Raw genomic sequence first — 26,643 nt, 5'->3', positions numbered from 1 at the left:
AAAACATGAAATATTTTGTGTTCATATTGTCTGCAATGAAATACAAGTCAAAGTAAATTTAGAAATCACTTCTTTTTTCTTTTTTTTGCGTTTTCCATACTGTCCCAACTTTTTCTGATTTGGGGTTGTAAATCATTATGTAATAATGAAATAATGAATGATTTTAATTTTATTTAAAATAATAGACTAATTCAAAGCAAGGCTGTAACCAGGTCAAACAGAACAGTGAACGGAATTCTAGGTCTAGTTCTAGTTGGGAAATAATCTTTTTGGGACAATTTGCAAATAATATTTGCGTCAAATATATTATTAGTCCCGAGATTCTTTGAAGTGAATAATTACATATATTCGCTAACAACATTTAAGCTCCCTAGTGGTCTAGCGGTAGAAGTTTTGTAAACCGTGTCAAAGTTTCCGAGTTCTAATCCGCCCTCATATAGTTTTTTTCTATATGAACAAAGATGTTAATCGATGATTGTATGTTAAGAGCTTGGATACGTTTGTGTGCATTTGGTTTGTGATTTCACCGGAAAGAATAGAGTCTCCACAATGGCATTACGCGATAGATAGACGCGCTCGTCTGTGTGAAGAGCCAAAAGAGAGCGTAAACCCTGCCTACTTTGATTTGATTGGACATCTCAATCAGCCTTACATTCTGTTCCTGTCAATCACGCGGTGTCAACCAATTATACTGCATGAGGGAGGGGCGAGCCAATGCTCTCTCTCTCTCTCTCTCTCTCTCTCTCACACACACACACACACACACACACAAAGGAGGCAGCAAGCGCGGCCCACGCAACGACTCAGCAAAAAGGTGCTTTTCAGAACAACGCGTGCGCCGCACTAACACTAAACTTTGATGTCAAGTAGGGGGCCATAAAAAATCACCCCGCGGGCCGCGAGTTTGAGATCCCTGAACATACCACCTGGTGGCTTTCAGCAGGATATAAAAATAATGGTTTGAGGAGCACAATAATGAGTTTGAGGTGTTGACTTGGCCCTCAAATTCCCCAGATCTCAATCCAATCGAGCATCTGTGGGATGTGCTGAACAAACAAGTCCAATCCATGGAGGTCCCACCTCACAACTTACAGACCTTAAAGCACACCTTCAGGGGTCTAGTGGAGTCCATGCCTCGACGGGTCAGGGCTGTTCTGGCAGCAAAACGGGGACCAACACAATATAAGGAAGGTCACAATATATGGTCATAATAAAGCTGGGACTGAGATGGGTCTTCTTTATGTTGCCCACTTGGGTCCGACCTAGTGGCAAGTGTCATCCTATATGAAATCCATGTGGGCAACTAACATGGGGCCATTATGGAACCCACGGACAATCCCATATTGAGCCCATTTTTCAGCCTATTTCATACCCACATGGGCCCCACATATAAATGTTGTCTGGGTTAAAGCTGGGACCGAGATGGGTCTTGTGCATGTTGCCCACTTGGGTCCGACCTAGTGGCAAGTGTCATCCTATATGAAATCCATGTGGGCAACTAACATGGGGCCATTATGGAACCCGCGGACAATCCTATATGGGGCCCATTTTTCAGCCCATTTAATACCCATATGGGCCCCACATATAAATGTTGGCTGGGGTTATGGCTGATCTGTGTGTCTATGTGTATATATATATTCATTCAGTTAACAATTATTTTATGTCAACTAACAACATTTAATATGGTTTTAGTTTTAGTTCACTTGTGTATCTTTTATGCCTTATAGTTACAACTGCACATTTTCAGTTTTAACACCGTGTGAAACTTCATGGATTTGTTATCCTTTCTTTGTTTTGGAGGTTGCGGAAAACCAAAGCGGACGCCGAGACCAACAACCTCAGAGCAGAAGAGACAAACAAAGCCATTCAAGACGGACAGAACAACAACGTACAGCAATGTTTATCAAGTTAACATTTGGCCGGAGGGACACGCCACAGCTTTCTTATTTCGCTCCAAGACGCCCCACTGCAGTTTCCATGGAAAAAAACACCCAGAAAATGCATGAGAAAATCCGTGGAATATCCTGGATTCCGGATGGATTCATCAAGCTAGTGTGACCCTCATGCTCTGCATTCACCCGAAAACTGACGCCGTTTTGACTGAAAACTGAATACTGCAAAACGATCCCATTTTTAAAAGAATTACCCGAATGATGATGTTCTCTGCACCTGGCCGTGAAATGTGTGCCTTACTAGTTTAATGGATTTCCCTAATGCGTTTGGAGGCACATGAAGATTTACTGCTGTCTGATTCAGCGAGTGATCAGACTCGAGCCATTCGCCGTGATTTATAAAGCTGCTCTTTTTAACGTACAAATGCAGAGAACAGAATGCGAAAGATATTTATTTCACCACATTATGTGTACGTGATTCATTCAATCCATGTAAACGCGAAATACTGTCATTTATGCCGCCGAGAATATTTTGGGCCTTTCTGGATCTTAAGCGTTTTTGGAGATTCATTGCTGGATCCCATTTGTGCTGCTGAATAAGATATTGACCACGGCGAACAGATAAAATGATAATAAAACAACTTAATAGCATCATCTGACAGGTCTGACTAAGGTTTGCATAGCCTAGGGATATTCACACAAGGTTGTTTCTGGCTCATTTAGGAAATACGTTTTAGATCTATAACATAAATACAGCACATTTTTGTAACAGCGCAGGTCCTTAAAGTTTGGTGGAAACATACTAAATGTTGTACTATTCTGAAAGCTCCCCGTTTCTCACAATGAATCAAAATCGCCATCTAGTGGCAAGGTGAATATTAAATATAACAGACAAACTACACCTGACGTTGAACAACAATGACAGTAGTTAGGATAAATATTGCTTCCGGTTTCATTTTAAAAGGGCTTTTTGTTTCGCTTTGTTATTCTTATAATCTAAAGTAGAGGGTTTTATTGTTCAGGGTGATGTTTTATGCTTTTCCCACTGATTATATGTTAAAAATTGGACTTGTGGACTGAGTTTGTATACTTCAGTTTAAAATACACTAACGAGGTTTGATAGCAAACCATTCGTTTCTTACCACTTAATCCAGTGAGAACAATTCAATCACAGCGTATATCAGATGTTTCACTCTTGGTCTGAAGTTAGAAAGCTATTTTTGTCCGGTGGACTGTACCAACACCCCATCATGTGAATTTTCCCTCTTTCGCATCCAGCTAATCTCTACTGTACAGTGTCATTGGGGATTGTCATATTTTCCATGTAATTGTTAATAAAAAACCTCACATGATAACCATAGTGTTAGAAATGCTTCATATTGTTATGTTTGTGTGTGTGTGTTTTAGACTAGTCTTGACTTCCTTGAACTCAGTGTTGATAAATCATACACGGGCAGTCAGTTGTAACTTCTGTTTATTGAGGAACAAGTTTTGCACATCACACATTCACTTTGACCTGCTTTTTTCTCCATCATTTTTGACCCAGCTGTTAAAAAAAAAGGGAAAAATACAATCAAACCTACATAAATATTAGGGATGCACGATACAGCAGGCATCATATCGGTATTGGCTGATATATGATCATTTTTATTGTTATCGGTCCGATAAGAAAATGTGTCCGATATATTAAAGCCGATAAATAATGTATTATTTCCTCTAGCTGGGACGCTTCAAATGTGCACTGTTCGCCATAATGGGTTTTAAATGCTTGAAATATGATTCAAATCACTTCAAAAAGAAAAAGTCTGTCATATCGGCTACATAAAACTATAAAGAGAACATCATAAGTGTGTTTTTGGGACATGGCTTTAATGGTGGGACTTTTGTTTTTGTAATCAGGCTCTCAAAAATTATATTAAAATTTGGATTTAGATTTATCGGCCAATATATCGGTTATCAGCCTCCAAATATATAGGATTATCGGTTATCGTATCGGCCGATATATGTTAATTTTTAATGTTATTGTTATCGGTCCGATAAGAAAATGTGTCCGATATATTAAAGCCGATAAATAATGTATTATTTCCTCCAGCTGAGACGCTTCAAATGTGCACTGTTCGCCATAATGGGTTTTAAATGCTTGAAATATGATTAAAATCACTTCAAAAAGGAAAAGTCTGTCATATCGGCTACATAAAACTATAAAGAGAACATCATTTTGTGCTTAGGACATGTCTTTAATGGTGGGACTTTTGTTTTTGTAATCAGGCTCTCAAAAATTATATTACAATTTGGATTTAGATTTATTGGACAATATATCGGTTATCAGCCTCCAAATATAAAGAATTATCGGTTATCGTATCGGCCGATATATGTTCATTTTTAATGTTATTGTTATCGGCCCAATAAGAAAATGTGTCCGATATATTAAAGCCGATAAATAATGTATTATTTCCTCCAGCTGAGACGCTTCAGATGTGCACTGTTCGCCATGATGGGTTTTAAATGCTTGAAATATGATTAAAATCACTTCAATATCGGCTACATAAAACTACAAAGAGAACATCATAAGTGTGTGTTTGGGGCTTTTAATGGTGAGACTTTTGGTTTTGTAATCAGGCTCTCAAAAATGATATTAAAATTTGGATTTAGATTTATCGGCCAATATATCGGTTATCGGGCAAAATGTTCATATCAGTGCATTCCTAATAAATATAATAAACAACATATTCCACAATCAATGAGAAAATCACTTTATGCCATTGTTATTTGGGACGTGTACTCAAACCTCATCTAGACCTCAAACAAAACGACACGAGAGATTTCGAAAAACGTATTTCAATATTCCTGTGATTTAAGAAACAACATTGTAGCACCGATTAATCGTCCTTTAATAAGTGACATTTGAGCTGTACTTGTATTTGACTGAATATTCGACAAAACTGAAATGCAAAAGGTGAATATCGTTCCCCTGCCGGCTGATTTTCAAATGAAATCTGGTTAACCTTTATTTTTCCTTTACTGAGAGTCAACTGAAGTTCCTTCACACGATGGGTCACGGATAAGGAAAGCGGTGCAGTATGGGAGTTGGCGTTTAAGCAAATGCAAAGGTTTTGTCATTTTCTACACCTGTCCCAGACAGAAACATAGTGTGGGCCAGAATATGTCCACGTGTACGGGATGTGGGCCGACACTATGTTGTTGTCTGGGGTATATCATCGCATGTTTTTCCTTGACATTCATTTGACTTTATTATACCTAAAAAAACGCGAACACATCAACTTCATTTACAAAGTAACTAGCATAATCACAGCTGATATATACGCAAATAAAGCTCATGAGGGAATAGAGATGAAGCCCTATGAAACGCATGACAGTAGTCCTTCCTCCACTGAACGCAAACGGGAAAACTGCTTCCTTTCATAAACGTCACATACCAAGTCGCTTTCACGGTAAATCTAGTTGGGTTTATCTAAACACATCTAAACGAACAAAACGCTACACTAAAATGCCCTAATATTTGTACGGGCTTTGCTTTCCTCAGAGGTGGACTACTGATCTTCAGTCACTCAGCAGGAGTAAATCATGAAGGGTAAGGCATGTCTTCAGTGTTTCGCTTTCTTTTGTTTCATTTCCTGCCTTACGTCTAACATGGTCGATTTCATCCTGGTGGTCCCTCTTACATGCTCTTTCTGTTTAACTAAGGGAGGTGATATTGGAGCGGCCACCAGGGGGCACAACCACACGTCTTCCAGCCGGTCTGATGGGAGCCTCCTCAGGACCTGTGACGAGACAGACGGAGAGAGAGAGGGACACGTGAGGTCAGGCTCGGGTCATTCTGGGATAGGTTAACAGCTGATCTTTCTGTTTACAGTCAATCCTAAAGCAGGATATATTTGAGATGGGTGAAATCTAGTCATTTGGAGAAAGGTTCCCCACACTGATGGCACTTCTGTTCAAGCTGGTCGAGTGAATCTGCAGCTTTTTCTTACTTTTTTTTGTGCCATGCATTACATTTGGAATTGATATGCTTATAAAATGTAATATATTCTGACTAGGAAATAGACAATTACTTAGTTTCGGTGAACCTACTTTACACATTAAAAAATACACATAAAAAATTAGGGCTGTCAAAAGATTAATCGCGATTAATCGCATCCAAAATAAAAGTTTGTTTACATAATTTATGTGTGTGTACTCTTTTAACTATTATTTATATATAAATACACACACATTCATGTATATATTTAAGAAATATTTGCATGTATATACTGTATACACATTTATATAATCTATAATATATATAAATATAAATGTTTTATATATAAAAATAATATTTTTTTCTTAAATATGTACATGCTTGTCTGTGTATTTATATATAAATAATAATTAACAGAGTACACACACATAAATTATGTAAACACAAACTTTTATTTTGGATGCGATTAATCGCGATTAATCTTTTGACAGCCCTACAAAAAATATATAATTCTCAAATAATATTTATGGTTTTATTCAAATCTTAAATTCTGATCATACCATACTTAATCAATATATTTTCTTCAGACAAGCCAAAATGCTACTCAAATATACTGTAGGTCAATATATATACATTTTATATAATTTTTGGGGGGCTTTTTACAACTTATTTTCATCATAAACAAAAGCTAAATTAGCTATAATATAAAAGAAGAATTTTTACTTAAGACGAAACTAAAAACATTTTGTTAGTCAATATTTATTTAGTGTACTTACTAAACTTAAAGATAACTTTAAAAAGACCTTAACGTTTATTGTGATGTCTTTTTAAACTATGCATAATATGTAGTTTAAATTATTTGTTTTATTTAAAAAAGATATATTATAATTTTAATTAAAATTAAAAAATATATATTATGATATAAATATATAAAAAAATATATATGTAATTTTAATACGTATATATATTATTATAAATTAAAAAAAATTTTATAAAACCCACAATAATTAATACAATAATAATAATTTGTGCAGTCAGTAAAGCTAGCCCGTACGTGTTCTGCACATCTGGTGTCAAGCAAAAATATTATTTTAAATATATACATGCATGTGTGTGTATTTCTATATACATAATAGTTATACACACATATATAATGTAAACACAAACCGAGTTAATCGAGTTGACAGCTCCAGTTTAAACATGACAGACCAAAGTTTTCAAATACAAAACTGCTATAATAAGAATAACAGTAATAAATAATTTCAAGAAAACAATAATTCCTTTATGATGACCACCCTGACCTTATGCTTCAAAAGATTGAAGGTGTATTCTCTGTATTTATTAATTGCATTTTTGTGTATTTTTGAATAAACGAGTCACTGACCCCTTAACTAGCACTTATTGCATACACTTACACTTTTATGGATTAACGCTGGGTTCTGCGTCTGTTTTTCCCCACGATCCTTCAATAATTATGCCAATAAGAAGTTTGCACTGGTGTGTGAATATGAGATATGATTTTCCAAGGTTACCTGACAGCGTGAAGCCAGACTGATGGAGGTTCCTAACAGGGACTTTAGTGGGTGAGGTCCGGGTGGAGGCAGACGGCGTTCCTCCCCTCGACATGGCTGTAAACTCAGACACGGGGCCGTCATACATGCCCCTGGGGACCGCCTTCAGTGTGGCCATCTTTCAGAGAGACACAAACAAAACACTTCAGCTTTATACCGGAGAGAGAGAGAGAGAGAGAGAGAGACACGTTTGGGTGTTGGCAAGCACATTCCATAGATGTGTCTATCCTCATGTGGGCTAAATGTGTGTAAATTTCATGTCCTCCAGAAATTGGTTCCAGATTTCGCTGACAGATCGTTGAGAAGGTTAATCATGTTGCACTATCAACACTATTTCTACAATGTAAGCAAGATATTTTTCAGATTTGCTGGCTTAAAACTGAAACTGTGGACAAAAATGCTGAGAGGAGAAGAAAAAAAAAACAGATTTAAATATATTTTCAAGATTTCCGAAGGCAAGGCAGTTTTCATTAAAGGGCTAGTCCACCCAAAAATGAAAATTATGAATTCAAATTAATCATTTACTCACAATCCTTTCATTCCAAACCCATATGACTTTTGTTCAACACAAATGAAGATCATTTTAATACATTTTTTAATGATTAGACAAGAACAAACCTAATTGGTTTTCGCACATCAAACAAGCACGAGCATCAGTTATATTTGACCCTGGACCACGAAACCAGTCATAAGGATACTTTTTTTTGAAATTGAGAATTCTTAATCACCTCAGGGATCGACATTAAGCCGGTTCACACGCTTGTCCTTCGGACAAGTAAATCTGTCCTTCACTTGTCCGGGTAAAAAATGTGCTTGTCCGGATTTTTTTTGTAAATATAATCTATTCTCAAGCAATATTCTCACCTGTGTTTAATCAGCTTTGACATATTTAAATCTGCATATTTGTGATATTTTTACCTTTTTATAAAAAGCATTTTTCCATAATCTTATTAAATATAGGATATGCTTCAGCTTTCTTTTTATATTCTTAAATTTGATCTATAAATTAAATTAGAATAAGACACTATAGGCTGTTACCAATCAAATTAAATCATTTACACTGAAAATTTACAACTGCATTAAATAATGTTATGAGATTATTTTAAATATTTTTGAATATACAAACAAGAAATGTTGGAAAGATGAAACTAAACCACCAGTAGGTGGCAGCATGTGACCGTCTGAATGAGCGATTCATTGAGTCGATTCAGTTAAACGGCTGATTCATTCAGGAATTTGGCGGTTGTTTATGAATAGGCCATTGAATCTTTGATTCAACCGATTCATTAAAACGCTGAATCATTCAGTAACACACACTGTTGCTGTGAGATGCGTTACGGTTCTGCTGTGATATTTGTTTGAAACTATTTTCGCTGCTGAAATAGAACAAAAACAGTCAATATTGCATCTAAAATGTAAGTGACTTAATGTTAAATAATTGTTTATGGAACTGGCTTATGAAATCAGTGTCATTTTCAGTCGTGATGGTATTCAGGAAAACAGCACTCTTGTTAGTGTGATGTTGCTTAACTGTATCATTATTGCACTCAGGTGATTCCCTAGTTATTTTTTGTTTTGACGTTTTAACCAGGATACTTGTCCGTTGGGCAAGTAAAATTATTTTTTGCCCCTTCAAAAAATCCACTTGTCCCGGACAAGCGGACAAGCATTAATGTCGAGCCCTGCACCTGAAAGCTGATTAAATAATATTTGGCCGAGGTGCAACTATTTGATTATCTGGAATCTGATGGTGCAAGAATCGAAATATTGAGCAAATCGCCTTTAAAGTTGTCCAAATGAAGTCCTTAGCAAAGCATATTAGCAATAATAATAAATGTTTGATATATTTATGGTTGGAAATTTACAAAATATCTTCATGGAAGATGATCTTTACTTAATATCCTAATGATTTTTGGCCTAAAAGAGAAATGTATCATTTTGACCCATACAGTGTATTGGTATAAATATCCAGGGTCACATATTTGATGAACTCTATGTATGTGCGTTGATTGCACTAAATCTGTTTTGTCATATAATTCGACCGTGTCTCTTCAGAAGATTAAATCGAACCACTCTTTTACAAGCTTGAAGGTTTTTGGTTGAATGGACTTTTAATGGATGGACAGAAATCTCACAGATTTCATTAAAAGATTTTATGTTTATACTGTATATTGTATTTTGAAGATGAACCAAAGCCTTATGGGTGAGTGAAAAATTTGGTTGCACTTTATTTTGATGGTCCACTTTATAATGACTATAAGTAACTTTGCAAGTACATGTCAACTTATTCTAACCCTACCAGTCTACTAAACACTAATGTTGACATGTAGTTGCAAAGTTACTTATAGTTAGAAGAATGTCTAAAATGGCATTGCATTTTCTTTTTGAACCATGTGATCACTTTGATATGTATGGAAGCTTGTTTCCGCCACAAAATAAAAAATGTAGTTGCGCCTTTTTATCTCACAAATCTGATGTTTATATCTCAAAATTCTGAGGGGAAAAAAAAATCAGAATTGTTAGATAAAAAGAAGCGATTCTATTTTAAATATTTTTATTCCGTGGTGAAAGAAGCTTCCATAGACATGGCCTCAATGTAAACCTTCAGCTTCCTTCTGTCTGCTTTTGTCATGATGCTGGAGTCACTGACAGCTTCAACCGTTTCTTCACAGGGCAGCAATCAAAGGTCAACATTCCCAATTTTTAACACCACGGAAATACATGAACTCTTTCCCTGCTGTTGACGGATTTTTCCAGCTTTCCATGTTTTCACTGTTATACGGAAAGGGGGGGGTTATTACACATCTTCTGAAAGAGTACAGAATCTCCTGATCAACATGTGCGATATAATACAATATTGATACAACAAATGATATAATACACTATATTGCCAAAGGTTTTGGGACGCCTGCCTTTACATGCACACAAACTTTAATGACATTTAATATGGAGTTTGTCCACCCTTTGCAACTATAACACCTTCAACTCTTTTTAGATTTAGGAGTGTGTTTATGGGAATTTTTGACCATTCTTCTAGAAGCACATTTGTGAGGTCAGGCACTGATGTTGGAGGAGAAGGCCTGGCTCTCAGTTTCCGCTATAATTCATCCCAAAGCTGTTCTATCGAGGTCAGGACTCTGTGCAGGCCAGTCAAGTTCCTCAACAACAAACTCGCTCATCCATGTCTTTATGGAGCGACGCTTTGTGCACTGGTCATGTTGGAACAGGAGGAGGCCGTCCCCAAACTGTTACCACAAAGTTGGGAGCATGAAATTGTCCAAAATGTCTTTGTATGCTGAAGCATTAAGAGTTCCTTTCACTGGAACTAAGGGGCCAAGCCTAACCCCTGAAAAACAACCCCACACCGTAACCCCCCCTCCACCAAACTTTACACTTGGCACAATGCAGTCAGAGAAGTGTGATTCGTCACTCCAGAGAAGACGTCTCCACTGCTCTAGAGTCTTATCGACGTGTGCTTTACCCCACGCTTTGCAATGCACTTGGTGAAGTAAGGCTTGGATGAGCTGCTCAGCCATGGAAGCTCATTCCATGAAGCTCTACACACTGTTCTTGAGCTCATCTGAAGGACACACAAAGTTTGGAGGTCTGGAGCTGTTGACTCTGCAGAAAGTTGGCGGCTTCTGCGCACTGTGACCCTCAGCATGTGCTGACCCCGCTCTATGATTTTACGTGGTCTACCACTTTGTGGCTGAGTTGCTGTTGTTCCCAATTGCTTCCACTTTGTTATAACACCACTAACAGTTGAGCGTGGAATATTTAGGAGTGAGTAAAATGTTTACGAATGGACTTATTGCACAGGTGGCAACCGATCACGGCACCACACCTGAGTTCTCTGAGCTCCTGAGAGCGACCCATTCTTACACACATGTTTGTAGAAGCGTCTGCATGCCTAGTGTTTGATTTTATACACCTGTGACCATGGAAGTGATTGAACACCTGAATTCAATGATTTAGAGGGGTGTCCCAATACTTTTGGCAATATAGTGTATGTATCATATTTAAATCATATGATATGCAAATCCCATCCAGATATAATCTTTGACAAAAATGCGATTTTCTCAGCTTTTTGCTCAAAATGTTGTTTACCCACATTCAAGTGTTGATAAAAAAATAACGCATGAAGCAAGAATAAAATATTTTTTGTTTGGGGTCTGCTCTTTCTTTTGATATATTGCATGTTCAGATGTTCAAAATATTCAGGGGGACATGAAACTTTTATGAACATGATCAAAATCAGATGCAGTGGCTGGCAACTTTTAAAAAATGTGCTGGCGGGGAAAGAGTTAACAACTGGGTTTGCCTTGATGATAAATGATGATAAACAGTGCTGTGGACACAGATGAACTCCTGTCACACGTGTGTCCAGGGCCATCGGGATCGGTGTTCTTCTTGCCAGAGCTGTACCTGTTTCCTGGCTTTGACACGTTTGTAAGCGAAGTCAGGAAATGGGGTGCAGGGGATAAAGCGTCCAGTGCCAGAGGTCGCGTGCAGGGTCCCGTCCTCCAGAACAATCTTCCCCTGGCAGACGACCAGCATGGGCGCACCTCTCAGCTCCATGCCCTCAAACACATTATACTCCGCTGCCTAGAACAACACAAGAACATCACGCTAAGAAAGAGCATTCAACTCCACCTGTGTGACAAAAATGACCTGGGAAAGTATCAGGGTTCCCAGCAAGCAATAGTTGACATGTTCATGTTCTAGACGACTAGTCTATTCTTGGGCTTTGGTTAGACGTCTATTACACTTTCACTGACAGCCCATATTTTGCCTTGTTTTAGTCTAGACGTCAGGGCTGTGTTTGGACGGCTATTAGACGTCTTCTAAATGCAGAATTGCTTGCTGGGATACCATGGTTGTACCATGGCCATTTTTTGTTTCTTAATGCAATGTTTGTATCTTAAATCTGTTTGTGTACATATTGGCTTTTTATCCAATTGAATGAATTGATTAACTGTCTACAGTATTTACACTACTATTAAAATGTTTTTGAAAGAAGTCTCTTATGCTCAACGAGACCACATTTATTTGATCAAAAACACAGTAAAATCAGTAATATTATGAAATGTTATTACAATTTAAAATAACTGGTTTCTATTTGGATATATTTAAAACTGTTATTTATTCCTGTGATGCAAAGCTGCATTTTCAGCATCATTACTCCAGGCTTCAGTGTCACATGATACTTCAGAAATCATTCTGATATGAGGATTTGCTGCTCAAGAAACATTATTATCAGTGTTGGGGAAAGTTACTTTGAAAAATAATGCATTACAATATTGTGTATTGTAACTAATTTAGTTACTTTTTAAGAAAAGTAATGCGTTACGTTACTTTTGTGTTACTTTTTCTCACCTGGGCTGGGGCTTAGTTTGCTTAAGAGGTATTCAGATGCGTGTTACATAATTAATATAGCTATATTAATATAACCAAATTTGTTGTATAGTTACAGTTATATAATGTACACTATTATATATATATATATATATATATATATATATATATATATATATATATATATATATATATATATATATATATATATATATATATATATATATATATTAATTACAAACCACTAAAATAACAAGGTAATGTTTAACCCTCTGGGGTACTTTGGGTCAAAAATGAAAATAAAAATAAAATGTGTTTTATATTTTAAAAGTCGTAGCTTCATCAGAATCATCCGAAACTTGGTGACTTTATTGCTACTTGGGATATGAACACCCAAAACAATTGGGGACAGGATTTGAAAAGTCTAAGTGGTTGTAAAAAAAATAGTCAAACTCAGGACCTTCGGCTCAAAAATGACCCCCATAGGAAATGAATGGGAAATTGGCAACAATATGAAAATATCGAGCCTAATATTTTTTACAATCTCGAAAACATCAAGAGAAAAAACTCTCACACACACAAAAAAAACAATTAACTTTGTGAATGGCACGCGTTCATTTGTGTTTGCGTGTGTTTTTGTGTGGATAAGTGTGTGTGTGTGTGAGTTTTTTTGTCTGTTTTGCACTCTTGATGTTTTAGAGATTCACCCCTTCACTGTTGAGTCCTTTTTTTCTGCATCCTGGCTGATTTGTAGATTGTATGCACAAAAAAACTCTGTATTTTCATATTTTTGCCAATTTCCCATTCATTTCCTACATTTTTGACCCGAAGACCCTGAGTTTGACTACTTTTTTTACGACCACTTAGACTTTTCAAATCCTGTCCCCATTTTTTTGGGTGTTCATATACCAAGTACCAATAAAGTCAACAAGTTTCGGACCATTCCGATGAAGCTACGATTTGTAAAAAAAATTTATAAAACGCAAGATCCACTATAGTGGTATAAATGTGCTATTGCGTGATAAAAATGCTCAATGTGTCCACCGGATGGCACCGATCTCATTAAAAAAATTGCTTTCATGAGGCCTAGGCTTGACTCTAAAATGAAATACAGCTTTAATAAAAAAAAATGTTTAAATGATATATATATATATATATGTATATATAAATGTTTTATTATATTCAATGGGAAAAATGGGTCATAATTATTGCATAAATATTAATCATAAATCATAAAATTATCTCAAAACACTAAAAAAGAAAAGAAAAAATATTATTGAACAAAAATATATTTCATTGATTTTACTCAAATCTTTTTTTATCTTAATCCCGCCCTCCAGGTCATTTCTGACCCAAAGGTCCTTGGTGGGACCCATAAATGAAGAACCCCAGAGGGTTAAATGTTAATTCAATTAAAATATATTTATAATCTTCGGAGCGTTATGAATCAGCGGTTTGATACAGTATTCATAACGCTCCGAAGCTTCATGAGGCAGTGTTTTGAAATCGGTCATCACTAAGTCGTTATTTGTTTTTTTTGGCGCACCAAAAATATTCTTGTCGCTTAATAATATTAATATTGAACCACTGTACTCACATGAGCTGATTTAAATATGTTTTTAGTACATTAATGGATCTTGAGAGAGGAAATCTCTCGGATTTCAACACAAATATCTTCATTCTTACGGGTGAGGAACGGCATGAGGGTGAGGAATAAATTACATTATTTTCATTTTTTGGTGAACTAACTATATTATTAGTTATTTTATTTAATATTTAATTACTGGAGGTTTGCATAGTATTCAGGTTTTGCATTTGACTGATTGTATTCATTTTGAGGAATTCTGAATCTTTACTGTACAAGTGAGATGAATAAATGCTCACATTTAGTCTAGAACTAAGTTACTTGTAATGTGTTAGCCCAACACTGATTATTATTATCAATGTTGAAAACCTCTCGGGTTACAAATTAGATCCTTTTATGGAAACTGTGATGCATTTTTGTCAGGATTATTTGATGAATAGAAAGACATGACAGTCAGCAGCTGTGCTTCACTCAAACAGCCGTTTCAAGTTTGAGCTTCTGCAAAGAGAGACGTTGAGATACGCCACACTAATGAAGATCATGTGTGTGAGAGACGACTCTGGCCTCCTGTCCTTCATTCACTCTCTCATTCTCCACCTCTTCTCCAAACAGCTGGATACGGGAAGGACAAAAACATCCTTCTCTTTTTCCAAGTCTTTTTCTCACACTCTCGGCCTCTTTTTCTTATGTCTCTAATCACTTCTTTCTAGTTTACTACTCCCCTATTCTCTTGTTCTCCAGTGGACACTGTAAATGTTGTGATGTCCTGCCATGATCCAAGGTCTCTGCATTTGGCAAACGTCCACTCATTGTGTGCGAAAGCAGGAAATGACACGCACGCAACTTCTGCCAAGAATGCTGGCATGGGCCTAAGCTTATGTAGAATCACACAAACCCAAGACTTTCGGGCAGGTGATGAAGTCATGTTTTAGGGGACTTTGCAGTGCATGGAAACCAGAGCCACGGGATAAACAATCAATAAACATCAGCCATTTTGTAAATGCTGTTTGGATATGTAATGGTCTCTAGAGAGGAAGCTGAAAGGAAATGAAAACGTGAGGTCATTCTGGCAGCTCGTGAGCTCTGCTGAATCTTTCTCCCTGAGCACTGCTGGTTTTCAGACGATCTACAAATATAGCTCTTGTAGTATCTGCTCAGGAAATTCCAGTTCTCATCGCACCCAAATCTAGAATCTGATTGTAGCTCTTCAGTCAGTGGTTTTATGCTCTCGTGCTGATGTTGGTAATGTTTTGAAAGAGGAGAAAGAATTGCGTCCGAGATTTTTTACATGACCGTCGATGAACATGTCACACTAAAGATGAAAGTATGCTTCAGCTGTCTTGCAGATTCCATCAACAGGGCTGTTCGCTTACAGCAGTGGTGTCAAATTCAGTTCCTGTAGGGTGTGGCTCCAAACAGGGCTTGACATTCACTTTTTATGCTCAGCAGTCACTGTGGCTAGTGGTTTTCCAAAGTTACTAGCCACTCAGCATTTTCACTGGCCACAATTTTGACACCGATACCATGGGGGAAAAACTGCCATTTAGATATTTTTTATATTATCTCATAATTTGGCTGCTGTCACTTTAAGAGCTGACGCACGGATCCATTACACTGTTACACATGTGTTTTCCTTCTCAACTGTTTATAGTTTTAATGTTATCTCATAATGTGTCAGCAGGAATATTAGGCTGCTGTCACTTTAAGAGCAGATGCACGGATCCATTACACTGTTACACATGTGTTTTCCTTCTCAACTGTTTATAGTTTTAATGTTATCTCATAATGTGTCAGCAGGAATATTAGGCTGCTGTCACTTTAAGAGCAGATGCACGGATCCATTACACTGTTACACATGTGTTTTCCTTCTCAACTGTTTATAGTTTTAATGTTATCTCATAATGTGTCAGCAGGAATATTAGGCTGCTGTCACTTTAAGAGCTGGCACACAGATCCATTACACTGTTACACATGTGTTTTCCTTCTCAACTGTTTATAGTTTTAATGTTATCTCATAATGTGTCAGCAGGAATATTAGGCTGCTGTCACTTTAAGAGCAGATGCACGGATCCATTACACTGTTACACATGTGTTTTCCTTCTCAACTGTTTATAGTTTTAATGTTATCTCATAATGTGTCAGCAGGAATATTAGGCTGCTGTCACTTTAAGAGCTGGCGCACAGATCCATTACACTGTTACACATGTGTTTTCCTTCTCAACTGTTTATAGTTTTAATGTTATCTCATAATGTGTCAGCAGGAATATTAGGCTGCTGTCACTTTAAGAGCTGGCGCACAGATCCATTACACTGTTACACATGTGTTTTCCTTCTCAACTGTTTATAGTTTTAATGTTATCTCATAATGTGTCAGCAGGAATATTAGGCTGCTGTCACTTTAAGAGCTGGCGCACAGATCCATTACACTGTTACACATGCGTTTTCTTTCTCACTTGTTTCTATTTTCAATATTATCTCATAATGTGTCAGCAGGAATATTAGGCTGCTGTCACTTTAAGAGCTGGCGCACGGATCCATTACACTGTTACACATGCGTTTTCTTTCTCAATTGTTTATAGTTTTAATATTATCTCATAATGTGTCAGCAGGAATATTAGGCTCCTGTCACTTTAAGAGCTGACGCACGGATCCATTACACTGTTACACATGTGTTTTCTTTCTCAACTGTTTATATTTTTAATATTATCTCATAATGTGTCAGCAGGAATATTAGGCTGCTGTCACTTTAAGAGCTGATGCACGAATCCATCAACTGTGATTATTATTATATAAAAACAGAAGTAGTAATGATCATGTCCTTATGATTTATATTGATATTATAAATGGGGATATAATTACAACAGAGTGAGATATGATTACATAGCTGAGTAAATAATAATAATGATAATGACATGACCACTATGTTGTAATTTGCAACAAAATTGCACTATTAATTTAGTCTTAGCACTGGTAATGACGATTGTTATTGTGATGTAGTAGAGATTATTATTACTATCATTGTCATTATTATTATCGATATTAGGCCTACTATTGTTATAATAAAACTGTGATTAAACAAAATACTAGGATATGGTTATATTTTATATATTACGTGAAATTTGTATAAATACTGCGACATATTTGAATGTTTATGTTAGTGAGGATTATTACATTGCACTATTGTGATTATTGAGACGGTCATAATGTAATTGGGTATTTTGTATATAAATATTATAATATCACATACATTATTAGTAATTTAGCAGATAATGGCAGCAGCTATATGTGTAATATAAGGGAATGAATTAGGAGTGGCGCAAATAAGTTCTACTTTTTTCCCTTTCGAGCAAGTATTATATGTGTAAATAATGTGTGAGGATATGTGTATCATAACTGTAATGTGTGTATATGTGTGTATGTGTATTTAGGTATATATGTGTGCATATAGCCTATATATATATATATGGGAGATAAACTCTTTTATTTTTCTATGTATATTGTGTTAGTGTATGTATATTTTTTTGCTCCAAATAAACTTCAATCAATCAATCAATATCATACACTAGAGTTGAGTGGGGTGGGGGTAAATTGAGCGCGGCCTGCTGTGATGTCACAATCATGGTGTATTGTGGTCTATGTATATCTATGGATTCTCCTCTCACCTACTGTGTCAATAAATTCCTAATAAATGTCTGCTGAGACTTAAGGAAATCCAAGCTCAACTGAAGGTCTGACTGTCAGATCTGGCCTGTTTCCATCCAGCGGTTTTATTTATGAGGGAAATCATACAGGCTTCCTGTATTAGCGCACAGTTTGATTAGTTACAACCGTCTATTTTCACTGGAAGGTCAGTGAAAGCCAGCCAGTTCAGTTCTCTCTCTGTGTTTAGACTTTCCCTCTGAAATGTGAGTATATAGTGTGTTTTTCTGCAGCTGGAGGACCTACAGAATGATGTGTTTTAGCAGTGATGGTCCGGATGGCGTCCGTGTCCCAGATAACCAGATCGCTGTCTGAGCCCACGGCTATCCGACCCTTGCGTGGATACAGGTTCAGGATCTTGGCCGCATTGGTGCTTGTCACAGCGACAAACATGTTCTCATCCATTTTACCAGTGACCTGAGCAGAGGAATGACAAACACAACTGAGATGAAATGCAATGCTTCGGTAATGTACATGATTTAGGGCCCTATTGTCAAATCCACACTAGGGTGCGAATGAAACAATTATTTAATGTATCAAGTAAATATATTAGATTAGTGCTGTCAATCAATTAAAAAAAATGTATCACACATATTTTCTGTAATTAATTGTGATTAATCGCGATTAAAAACTTTTTTTATATTTTTCTGTTGTAATAATTACACAGTTACTCTCCAAATTAATGAAGAAACAACTTAAAGACAGTATATTTTAAATATTTGTTGTAATGGCATCTTTTTATGAATGAAGGCCAGTATCACTGACACTTTGGGCCCTATTTTAACGATCTGAGCACATGGTCTAAAGCGCACGGTGCACTTAGGGTGTGTCCGAATCCACTTTTGCTAATTTAACGATGGGAAAAACAGTCAGCGCACCAGGCACATGATCCAAAATGGTTGTTCTTAGTCTCTTAATGAGTCATGGGTGTGTTTTGGGCGTAACGAGCAATAAACCAATCAGAGTCTCATCTCCCATTCCCTTTAAAAGCCAGTTTCAGATTCACAGACAGCGAGATTTCTTTTTTCTTTCTGAGCGTTGTGTGTGTGTCATAGTCAGGACATTCACAGACAGCGCATTCTCCTTTGTCCTTCTGAGCATTGTGTGTGTGTCATAGTCAGGACATTCACAGACAGCGCGTTCTCTTTTGTCCTTCTGAGCGTTGTGTGTGTGTCATAGTCAGGACATTCACAGACAGCGCGTTCTCTTTTGTCCTTCTGAGCGTTGTGTGTGTGTCATAGTCAGGACATTCACAGACAGCGCGTTCTCTTTTGTCTTTCTGAGCGTTGTGTGTGTTTCATAGTCAGGACATTCACAGACAGCGCGTTCTCTTTTGTCTTTCTGAGCGTTGTGTGTGTGTCATAGTCAGGACATTCACAGACAGCACGTTCTCTTTTGTCTTTCTGAGCGTTGTGTGTGTGTCATAGTCAGGACATTCACAGACAGCGCGTTCTCTTTTGTCTTTCTGAGCGTTGTGTGTGTGTCATAGTCAGGACATTCACAGACAGCGCGTTCTCTTTTGTCCTTCTGAGCGTTGTGTGTGTGTCATAGTCAGGACATTCACAGACAGCACGTTCTCTTTTGTCTTTCTGAGCGTTGTGTGTGTGTCATAGTCAGGACATTCAGAGACAGCGCGTTCTCTTTTGTCTTTCTGAGCGTTGTGTGTGTGTCATAGTCAGGACATTCACAGACAGCGCGTTCTCTTTTGTCCTTCTGAGCGTTGTGTGTGTGTCATAGTCAGGACATTCACAGACAGCGCGTTCTCTTTTGTCCTTCTGAGCGTTGTGTGTGTGTCATAGTCAGGACATTCACAGACAGCGCGTTCTCTTTTGTCTTTCTGAGCGTTGTGTGTGTGTCATAGTCAGGACATTCACAGACAGCGCGTTCTCTTTTGTCTTTCTGAGCGTTGTGTGTGTGTCATAGTCAGGACATTCACAGACAGCGCGTTCTCTTTTGTCCTTCTGAGCGTTGTGTGTGTGTCATAGTCAGGACATTCACAGACAGCACGTTCTCTTTTGTCTTTCTGAGCGTTGTGTGTGTGTCATAGTCAGGACATTCACAGACAGCGCGTTCTCTTTTGTCCTTCTGAGCGTTGTGTGTGTGTCATAGTCAGGACATTCACAGACAGCGCGTTCTCTTTTGTCCTTCTGAGCGTTGTGTGTGTGTCATAGTCAGGACATTCACAGACAGCACGTTCTCTTTTGTCTTTCTGAGCGTTGTGTGTGTGTCATAGTCAGGACATTCAGAGACAGCGCGTTCTCTTTTGTCTTTCTGAGCGTTGTGTGTGTGTCATAGTCAGGACATTCACAGACAGCGCATTCTCTTTTGTCCTTCTGAGCGTTGTGTGTGTGTCATAGTCAGGACATTCACAGACAGCGCGTTCTCTTTTGTCTTTCTGAGCGTTGTGTGTGTGTCATAGTCAGGACATTCACAGACAGCGCGTTCTCTTTTGTCTTTCTGAGCGTTGTGTGTGTGTCATAGTCAGGACATTCACAGACAGCGCGTTCTCTTTTGTCCTTCTGAGCGTTGTGTGTGTGTCATAGTCAGGACATTCACAGACAGCACGTTCTCTTTTGTCTTTCTGAGCGTTGTGTGTGTGTCATAGTCAGGACATTCACAGACAGCGCGTTCTCTTTTGTCCTTCTGAGCGTTGTGTGTGTGTCATAGTCAGGTCATTCACAGACAGCGCGTTCTCTTTTGTCTTTCTGAGCGTTGTGTGTGTGTCATAGTCAGGTCATTCACAGACAGCGCGTTCTCTTTTGTCTTTCTGAGCGTTGTGTGTGTGTCATAGTCAGGACATTCACAGACAGCGCATTCTCTTTTGTCTTTCTGAGCATTGTGTGTGTGTCATAGTCAGGACATTCACAGACAGCACGTTCTCTTTTGTCCTTCTGAGCGTTGTGTGTGTGTCATAGTCAGGACATTCACAGACAGCGCAATCTCTTTTGTCCTTCTGAGCGTTGTGTGTGTGTCATAGTCAGGACATTCACAGACAGCGCGTTCTCTTTTGTCTTTCTGAGCATTGTGTGTGTGTCATAGTCAGGACATTCACAGACAGCGCGTTCTCTTTTGTCTTTCTGAGCATTGTGTGTGTGTCATAGTCAGGACATTCACAGACAGCGCATTCTCTTTTGTCTTTCTGAGCGTTGTGTGTGTGTCATAGTCAGGACATTCACAGACAGCACGTTCTCTTTTGTCCTTCTGAGCGTTGTGTGTGTGTCATAGTCAGGACATTCACAGACAGCGCGTTCTCTTTTGTCTTTCTGAGCGTTGTGTGTGTGTGTCATAGTCAGGACATTCACAGACAGCGCGTTCTCTTTTGTCTTTCTGAGCGTTGTGTGTGTCATAGTCAGGACATTCACAGACAGCGCGTTCTCTTTTGTCTTTCTGAGCGTTGTGTGTGTCATAGTCAGGACATTCACAGACAGCGCGTTCTCTTTTGTCTTTCTGAGCGTTGTGTGTGTGTCATAGTCAGGACATTCACAGACAGCGCAATCTCTTTTGTCTTTCTGAGCGTTGTGTGTGTGTCATAGTCAGGACATTCACAGACAGCGCGTTCTCTTTTGTCTTTCTGAGCGTTGTGTGTGTCATAGTCAGGACATTCACAGACAGCGCAATCTCTTTTGTCTTTCTGAGCGTTGGGTGTGTGTCATAGTCAGGACATTCACAGACAGCGCAATCTCTTTTGTCTTTCTGAGCGTTGTGTGTGTGTCATAGTCAGGACATTCACAGACAGCGCAATCTCTTTTGTCTTTCTGAGCGTTGTGTGTGTGTGTGTCATAGTCAGGACATTCACAGACAGCGCGTTCTCTTTTGTCTTGTCGCATTTGAATGGTTTAAAAGCATTTACATGAATGAGAGTGTATAATGTAACTCTAGCCCAAGGATGACAGGAAAAAACAGATGCTGCATTAATTGCGTTATTTAATTGCGTACACGATATTTAAACTGAAAAAAATGATTGCATGCATTAACACGCTAATTTTGACAGCACTAATTTAGATATATTATATTTTCTGGATCGGTGGATGTGAACACCAATAGGTAGAATAAACTGATGTGCAGTCACAGATATCAGCATTTTACAGTGGCTGCACATGCAATCTACTGTTTCCGCTATGATCCTCACCACAGCCTTGTCCCAGATGACTGACATCCTCTCCTCTGCTCCATTCACTCCTTCAGGAATCTGAGTGAAGTCGTCTTTCCCTATGGCCTTCTGAGCCACGGTGAATGTGCAGTGAGCACTTCCCGTCACCGACAGATCCCCACTAATAGACAGACAGACACGTCACAACACTGAAAATGAGCTGACTGAACTACATCCCAGAATAACGTAATGCATATTTAGGATATATTTGTGCTAACCTGGCCAACAGGGTGTTCAGGTAGTCTGGAGTGGTCGGGTCTGGACTGAGGGGTGGTGATGTCACAAAAGAGGCAGCCTTAGCCCAGTTCTTGCTCCAATAATGAGTCCCATCAGTTCCCAAACTGGCCGTGATTGGCTCCCCAAACACCACGTTACCTAGAAGCAAACATATCATTATCTGGCTCGTTTCAAGTTTCAAGGACACAAAACATGAGAAAGTTGAACTAACTGGCAAGAATACAGTGTCCTGTCAACTGAACACATCTGCTCAGCAGTAAAGTTTAAATGGGAAATAAACACGTAAGCAACCCATCAAACAACAGCTACACAGGCTTAAATGTCTATTATCGCAGGGACATCTGGAAAAAGTGATCAACTAGAGTTCACTTGAAGAGCGGAAGCTTTCTGGATGTGGCTTTCCATCCATGGGAATGGCAGACGAGCTCCTCAGTATTGCGTTTGCATCTTGGTGTTTATACGGACGTTGCTAAGTGGTTCGCAAAATAGTCCACCTTCATGTCTCAATAGCCGCGTTTCCATTACGGATTTGCGCAAAACTTTTGTGATATTTTCTAAAAGTTGATAAAACAATATTGCGAAATGACAGCGTTTCCATTAACTAATGTTATGCGACTAAAACAATTTTTTTCCTCTCGTGATAGATCATTCCAAAAATCATGCTACATATTTTGTTAGGTTTATGTATATCCCAGCCACCGCACGCCATTATTATTAATGGTAAGAGACGTGTGTGTTATCCTAGCACTGATGGCAAGGAAAGCCCCTTATACTTGAGCGGCACATATGAGGTGTTATTATAAATTGTGGCATTTTATATTCTATTGTTTTTTTATGAGTTTAATAAAGAATTCGTCTGTCCAAACATACCATCATCTGTAAAGAATGATCGACTTTTACATACATTAGATTATTGTGACGCATTACCACACACAGAGACGAGCGAAAAGTTTGAATTTGCATGGTGGTCACTCAAAGGGTTTTTTTACCACTTCGTTATTTTGGCTCGGAATTTAGTTTGTTGGAAATATAAACTGAATTTAGAAATGCTTTTGAAATGAAAAACTTTGCGTTTAATAAACAAAATATATTTTTAAAATGAAGACAGCATTTGGAGTGGAGTGCAAAATAATCCGTTCCCTGAGTCCACGGCCTTTGCTGTTATCGTGAGTGTTCACAAATAAAAGTTTACTGTTTATAATTATGTCTTGCACTTATCTGTATGGCTAAAAATGACTGAGTATTGTGAGTTTTCGCTGGAATAAGGAAAAAATCCATCAAAAGGCGCCGACGACTTCGTTGGACAGAGGGTTAAAGAAAACGTAGCCTATTTAGTTTCATATAGTTAGGCTATGTCTAAATATTAGACATGTTGATTATGAAAAGTGAGCAGCATGAGTAAAGCACATAATCAGATGCGCATATGTCTGGAGACGTGGATTTTGAGCACTTTGGCTGTATATTTAATAAATAAGAAGCAAACCAAGATCGTCGGGAATGGATTGACGTGCGTAACTGGCCTGTTTCCTCAGTCTTTGAGCAAGGCTGAAACTACAGCGTCTTTCTGTTTTAATACATTTCTTGAATATATGTCTTAATTACAGTAGGCCTATAGATAGTTATGATATTTGTGGTTGCACCGGGGTCCGTCATTATAAAGTTACGCCACTTTCCTTATTAGGAGAAAATATATGTCGCTTTAACGACATAAGATCTCGTTATTAGACATACTTGAGTGGGGGGGGGGGGATAATATGTAGGCCCTATATGTGTGAGCAATGCGTGACCGGACCAGGTGACCTGTAAATGCGGAAAAACTGTTTCCATTGCAGTTTTGCAAAAATTTCCTTTTTCGAATGGCCTGAAAAACCACCTCATGCGAGCGTAAAAACTTTTTTGCGATATATGAGAGTTTTTGCGAAATTGACGTGTTTCCATTGGGCATATTTTCAATTCGCAATTTCAATTTGCTCAATTTGAAGGGTAATGGAAACGCGGCTTATGATATCCTGGTCTCTAGATATGGCTTGGGTCCCTCCTTCAATGCAAATGTTGTTTTTTTATCCGCCAACCAAAAATCATACGTCCAGATGTCTAGAAAAGTAAAAGCACACCTCTCTTCAATAAACCAGATGATCTGAGCACAAATGGTGCGGGATGAGTTATGTGCCCAAGTTGAATTCTAAGAGTGAGTACGGCTTTGTTCAAATCCCTAAACCTGTGTATGAGCCATTTTAACAGTGATCATAAATGCACCTTTGCAAATCTTGGCTCAGAACTACCTTATAAATCTCTACTGACAAAAACCTCTCGTCTGCATTCAGGACAGTCGTCAAGAATAAAGGGGTACAGTCTGTCATAGGTTTGCGTTCCTTTTGCAGACAGTGATTAACTACCCAATTTAACTCACTAGAACAGTGATGAATAGTGATGTGAGATCCTTTTACAACACTTTTGGGAACGCTCTCAACCTTTTCAGTGACCTAAAACTGCTGCCGTAGAAATGAACTACATCTTTATTCCAGGGGGGGCGGAGAGGCTAAAGGATAGTGTACAGTCAGCAGATTCAGTTATACAAAAGAAATCTCTTCAGGGTGATGGAAAACCCCACTACGAAAGTGTCCCACTTATTATGTGGCTACTTGTCTAAATAATTGAACACAAAATAATATTAATTTGAAATATTTGATTGTTTCAAGATGACTTGAGCGGCCTGTTATCAGTTAATGTAATGGTTGTTGTTGTGGAATTGACTGAATATTGCAGAAAGCCATGTAAATATATAAAGGCCAATGTCTCTTTATTAGTACCTAAAGGTAAATTTGTTGTGCAGACAGGAATTCAACAATCCATAAAACATTAAAACATACAAAAAACATGAAATATCCCAAAATATAAAAAAATTCTCCAAAAAGGGTCATGACAATAGCCGCGTTTCCATTACTCTTCAAATTGCGCAAATTGAAATTGCGAATCGAAAATACGGCCAACGGAAACTACAAAATTACGGAAACGCGTAAATTTCGCAAAAACTCCCATATATCCTTTATAAGTTTTTACGCTCGCATGAGGTGGTTTTTCATGCAATTCGAAAAAGGACGTTTTCGCAAAACTGCAACTTTACAATCATTCTTTAAAGATGACGCCGTATGTCGGACAGAAGACGAAACAGAGTTCTTTATTACTACAGGAATACTGGATTCTAGACCACAAAAAAATGCCACAAAAGATCATGAAGACCTTGAAGCAGATATGAGGGAGAAACACACACACACACACACACACACACACACACACACACACACACCTCATACGTGCCGCTCAAGTATAAGGCTTTCCTTGCCATTAATGCTTGGATAACACGCCTACGTCCCCTTCCATTAAAAATAATGGCCAGTGCGGTGACTGGGATATACATAAACCTATCAACATACGTGGCATAATTTTGGAATGACTTATCGCCAGAGGGAAAAAAAAGTTTTAGTCGCATAACATCGGTTAATGTAAATGCCGTCATTTCGCAATAGTTTTTTATCGACATTCAGAAAATATCGCAAACGTTTTACGCAAATCTGTAATGGAAACGCGGCTACTGTGCCTCTACACACCCATCCTCTCCTGATATTTTTATTCATTACTTCTATAGCTGCAGGAACACAAGTATTTCTCTATCGTTTAGTTCTCCACCCTCCTTGCTAAACGTATAGTTCGGAAAGACAAAATTACGGAAATCACCATATCATTGAGAGCGGCAGTAGTGTAGGGGTAAGACGCACGGCGTCTAGTTTTGACACAAATTGACCCGCGGTTCGAGTCCGCCTTTCGCCAAACTCAATCTTCTCCCTTTTCCCATCACATATCAGATCGGAAAGGCATTTATTTTTAATAAAATTGAAGAAAATATTAGACAAGTGGAAATAAAGCCTCTAACATGTGTTTAATAATAAGTGTTTATCGATTAGGGGTAGGTAAACAGACATGTGCCACAGGTCTTGTCCCACCCACATACAATGGTTCCGACGCCCATGAACTCATGTAACGGGTGGGAACAATCTCTGATAATAAAACAGTAAAGACCTGCTAGTTTAAAGGGTTTGTTCACCCAAAACGTTATGAATCAGTGAGTCGATTCAGCGGTTTGAATCGCCAAAGTCACGTGATTTCAGCAGTTTGGC

General features: G+C 38.1%; 2 protein-coding genes across 6 annotated transcripts in view; one reads left to right on the top strand and one right to left on the bottom strand.

The window, feature by feature from the left end:
• stk32a (serine/threonine kinase 32A) overlaps positions 1–3,257 on the top strand; it is a 136,491-nt gene extending 133,234 nt beyond the window's left edge. The window contains exon 13 of the mRNA XM_079835834.1: positions 1,801–3,257. Coding sequence (XP_079691960.1) covers positions 1,801–1,912 — 112 coding nt within the window. The 3' untranslated portion in view covers positions 1,913–3,257. The remainder of the gene's footprint in view (positions 1–1,800) is intronic.
• Positions 3,258–3,348: 91 nt separating this feature from the next.
• Positions 3,349–26,643, bottom strand: part of dpysl3 (dihydropyrimidinase like 3) — an 81,764-nt gene continuing 58,469 nt past the window's right edge. For 2 of the 5 annotated variants that reach the window (XR_013817961.1, XR_013817962.1), the window contains exons 9-15: positions 22,450–22,606; positions 22,211–22,352; positions 18,328–18,498; positions 11,868–12,047; positions 7,404–7,560; positions 5,537–5,674; positions 3,351–3,438 (exon numbers count right to left, since the gene is read on the bottom strand). Coding sequence is in view for 3 of the 5 variants with exons in the window: in XM_079835833.1 (XP_079691959.1) it covers positions 5,589–5,674; positions 7,404–7,560; positions 11,868–12,047; positions 18,328–18,498; positions 22,211–22,352; positions 22,450–22,606 (893 nt within the window). In the remaining 2 variants the exon portion in view is untranslated. Of the gene's footprint in view, positions 5,675–7,403; positions 7,561–11,867; positions 12,048–18,327; positions 18,499–22,210; positions 22,353–22,449; positions 22,607–26,643 lie in introns of all 5 variants that reach the window. The other 3 variants (XM_079835831.1, XM_079835832.1, XM_079835833.1) reach the window with 2 other exon arrangements.

Source organism: Gobio gobio, assembly GCF_949357685.1.
Source record: "Gobio gobio genome assembly, chromosome: 14".
Lineage (NCBI taxonomy): Eukaryota > Metazoa > Chordata > Actinopteri > Cypriniformes > Gobionidae > Gobio > Gobio gobio.
The sequence above is the reverse complement of the archived record's forward strand: the minus strand, read 5'-3'. Positions and strand labels throughout refer to the sequence as shown.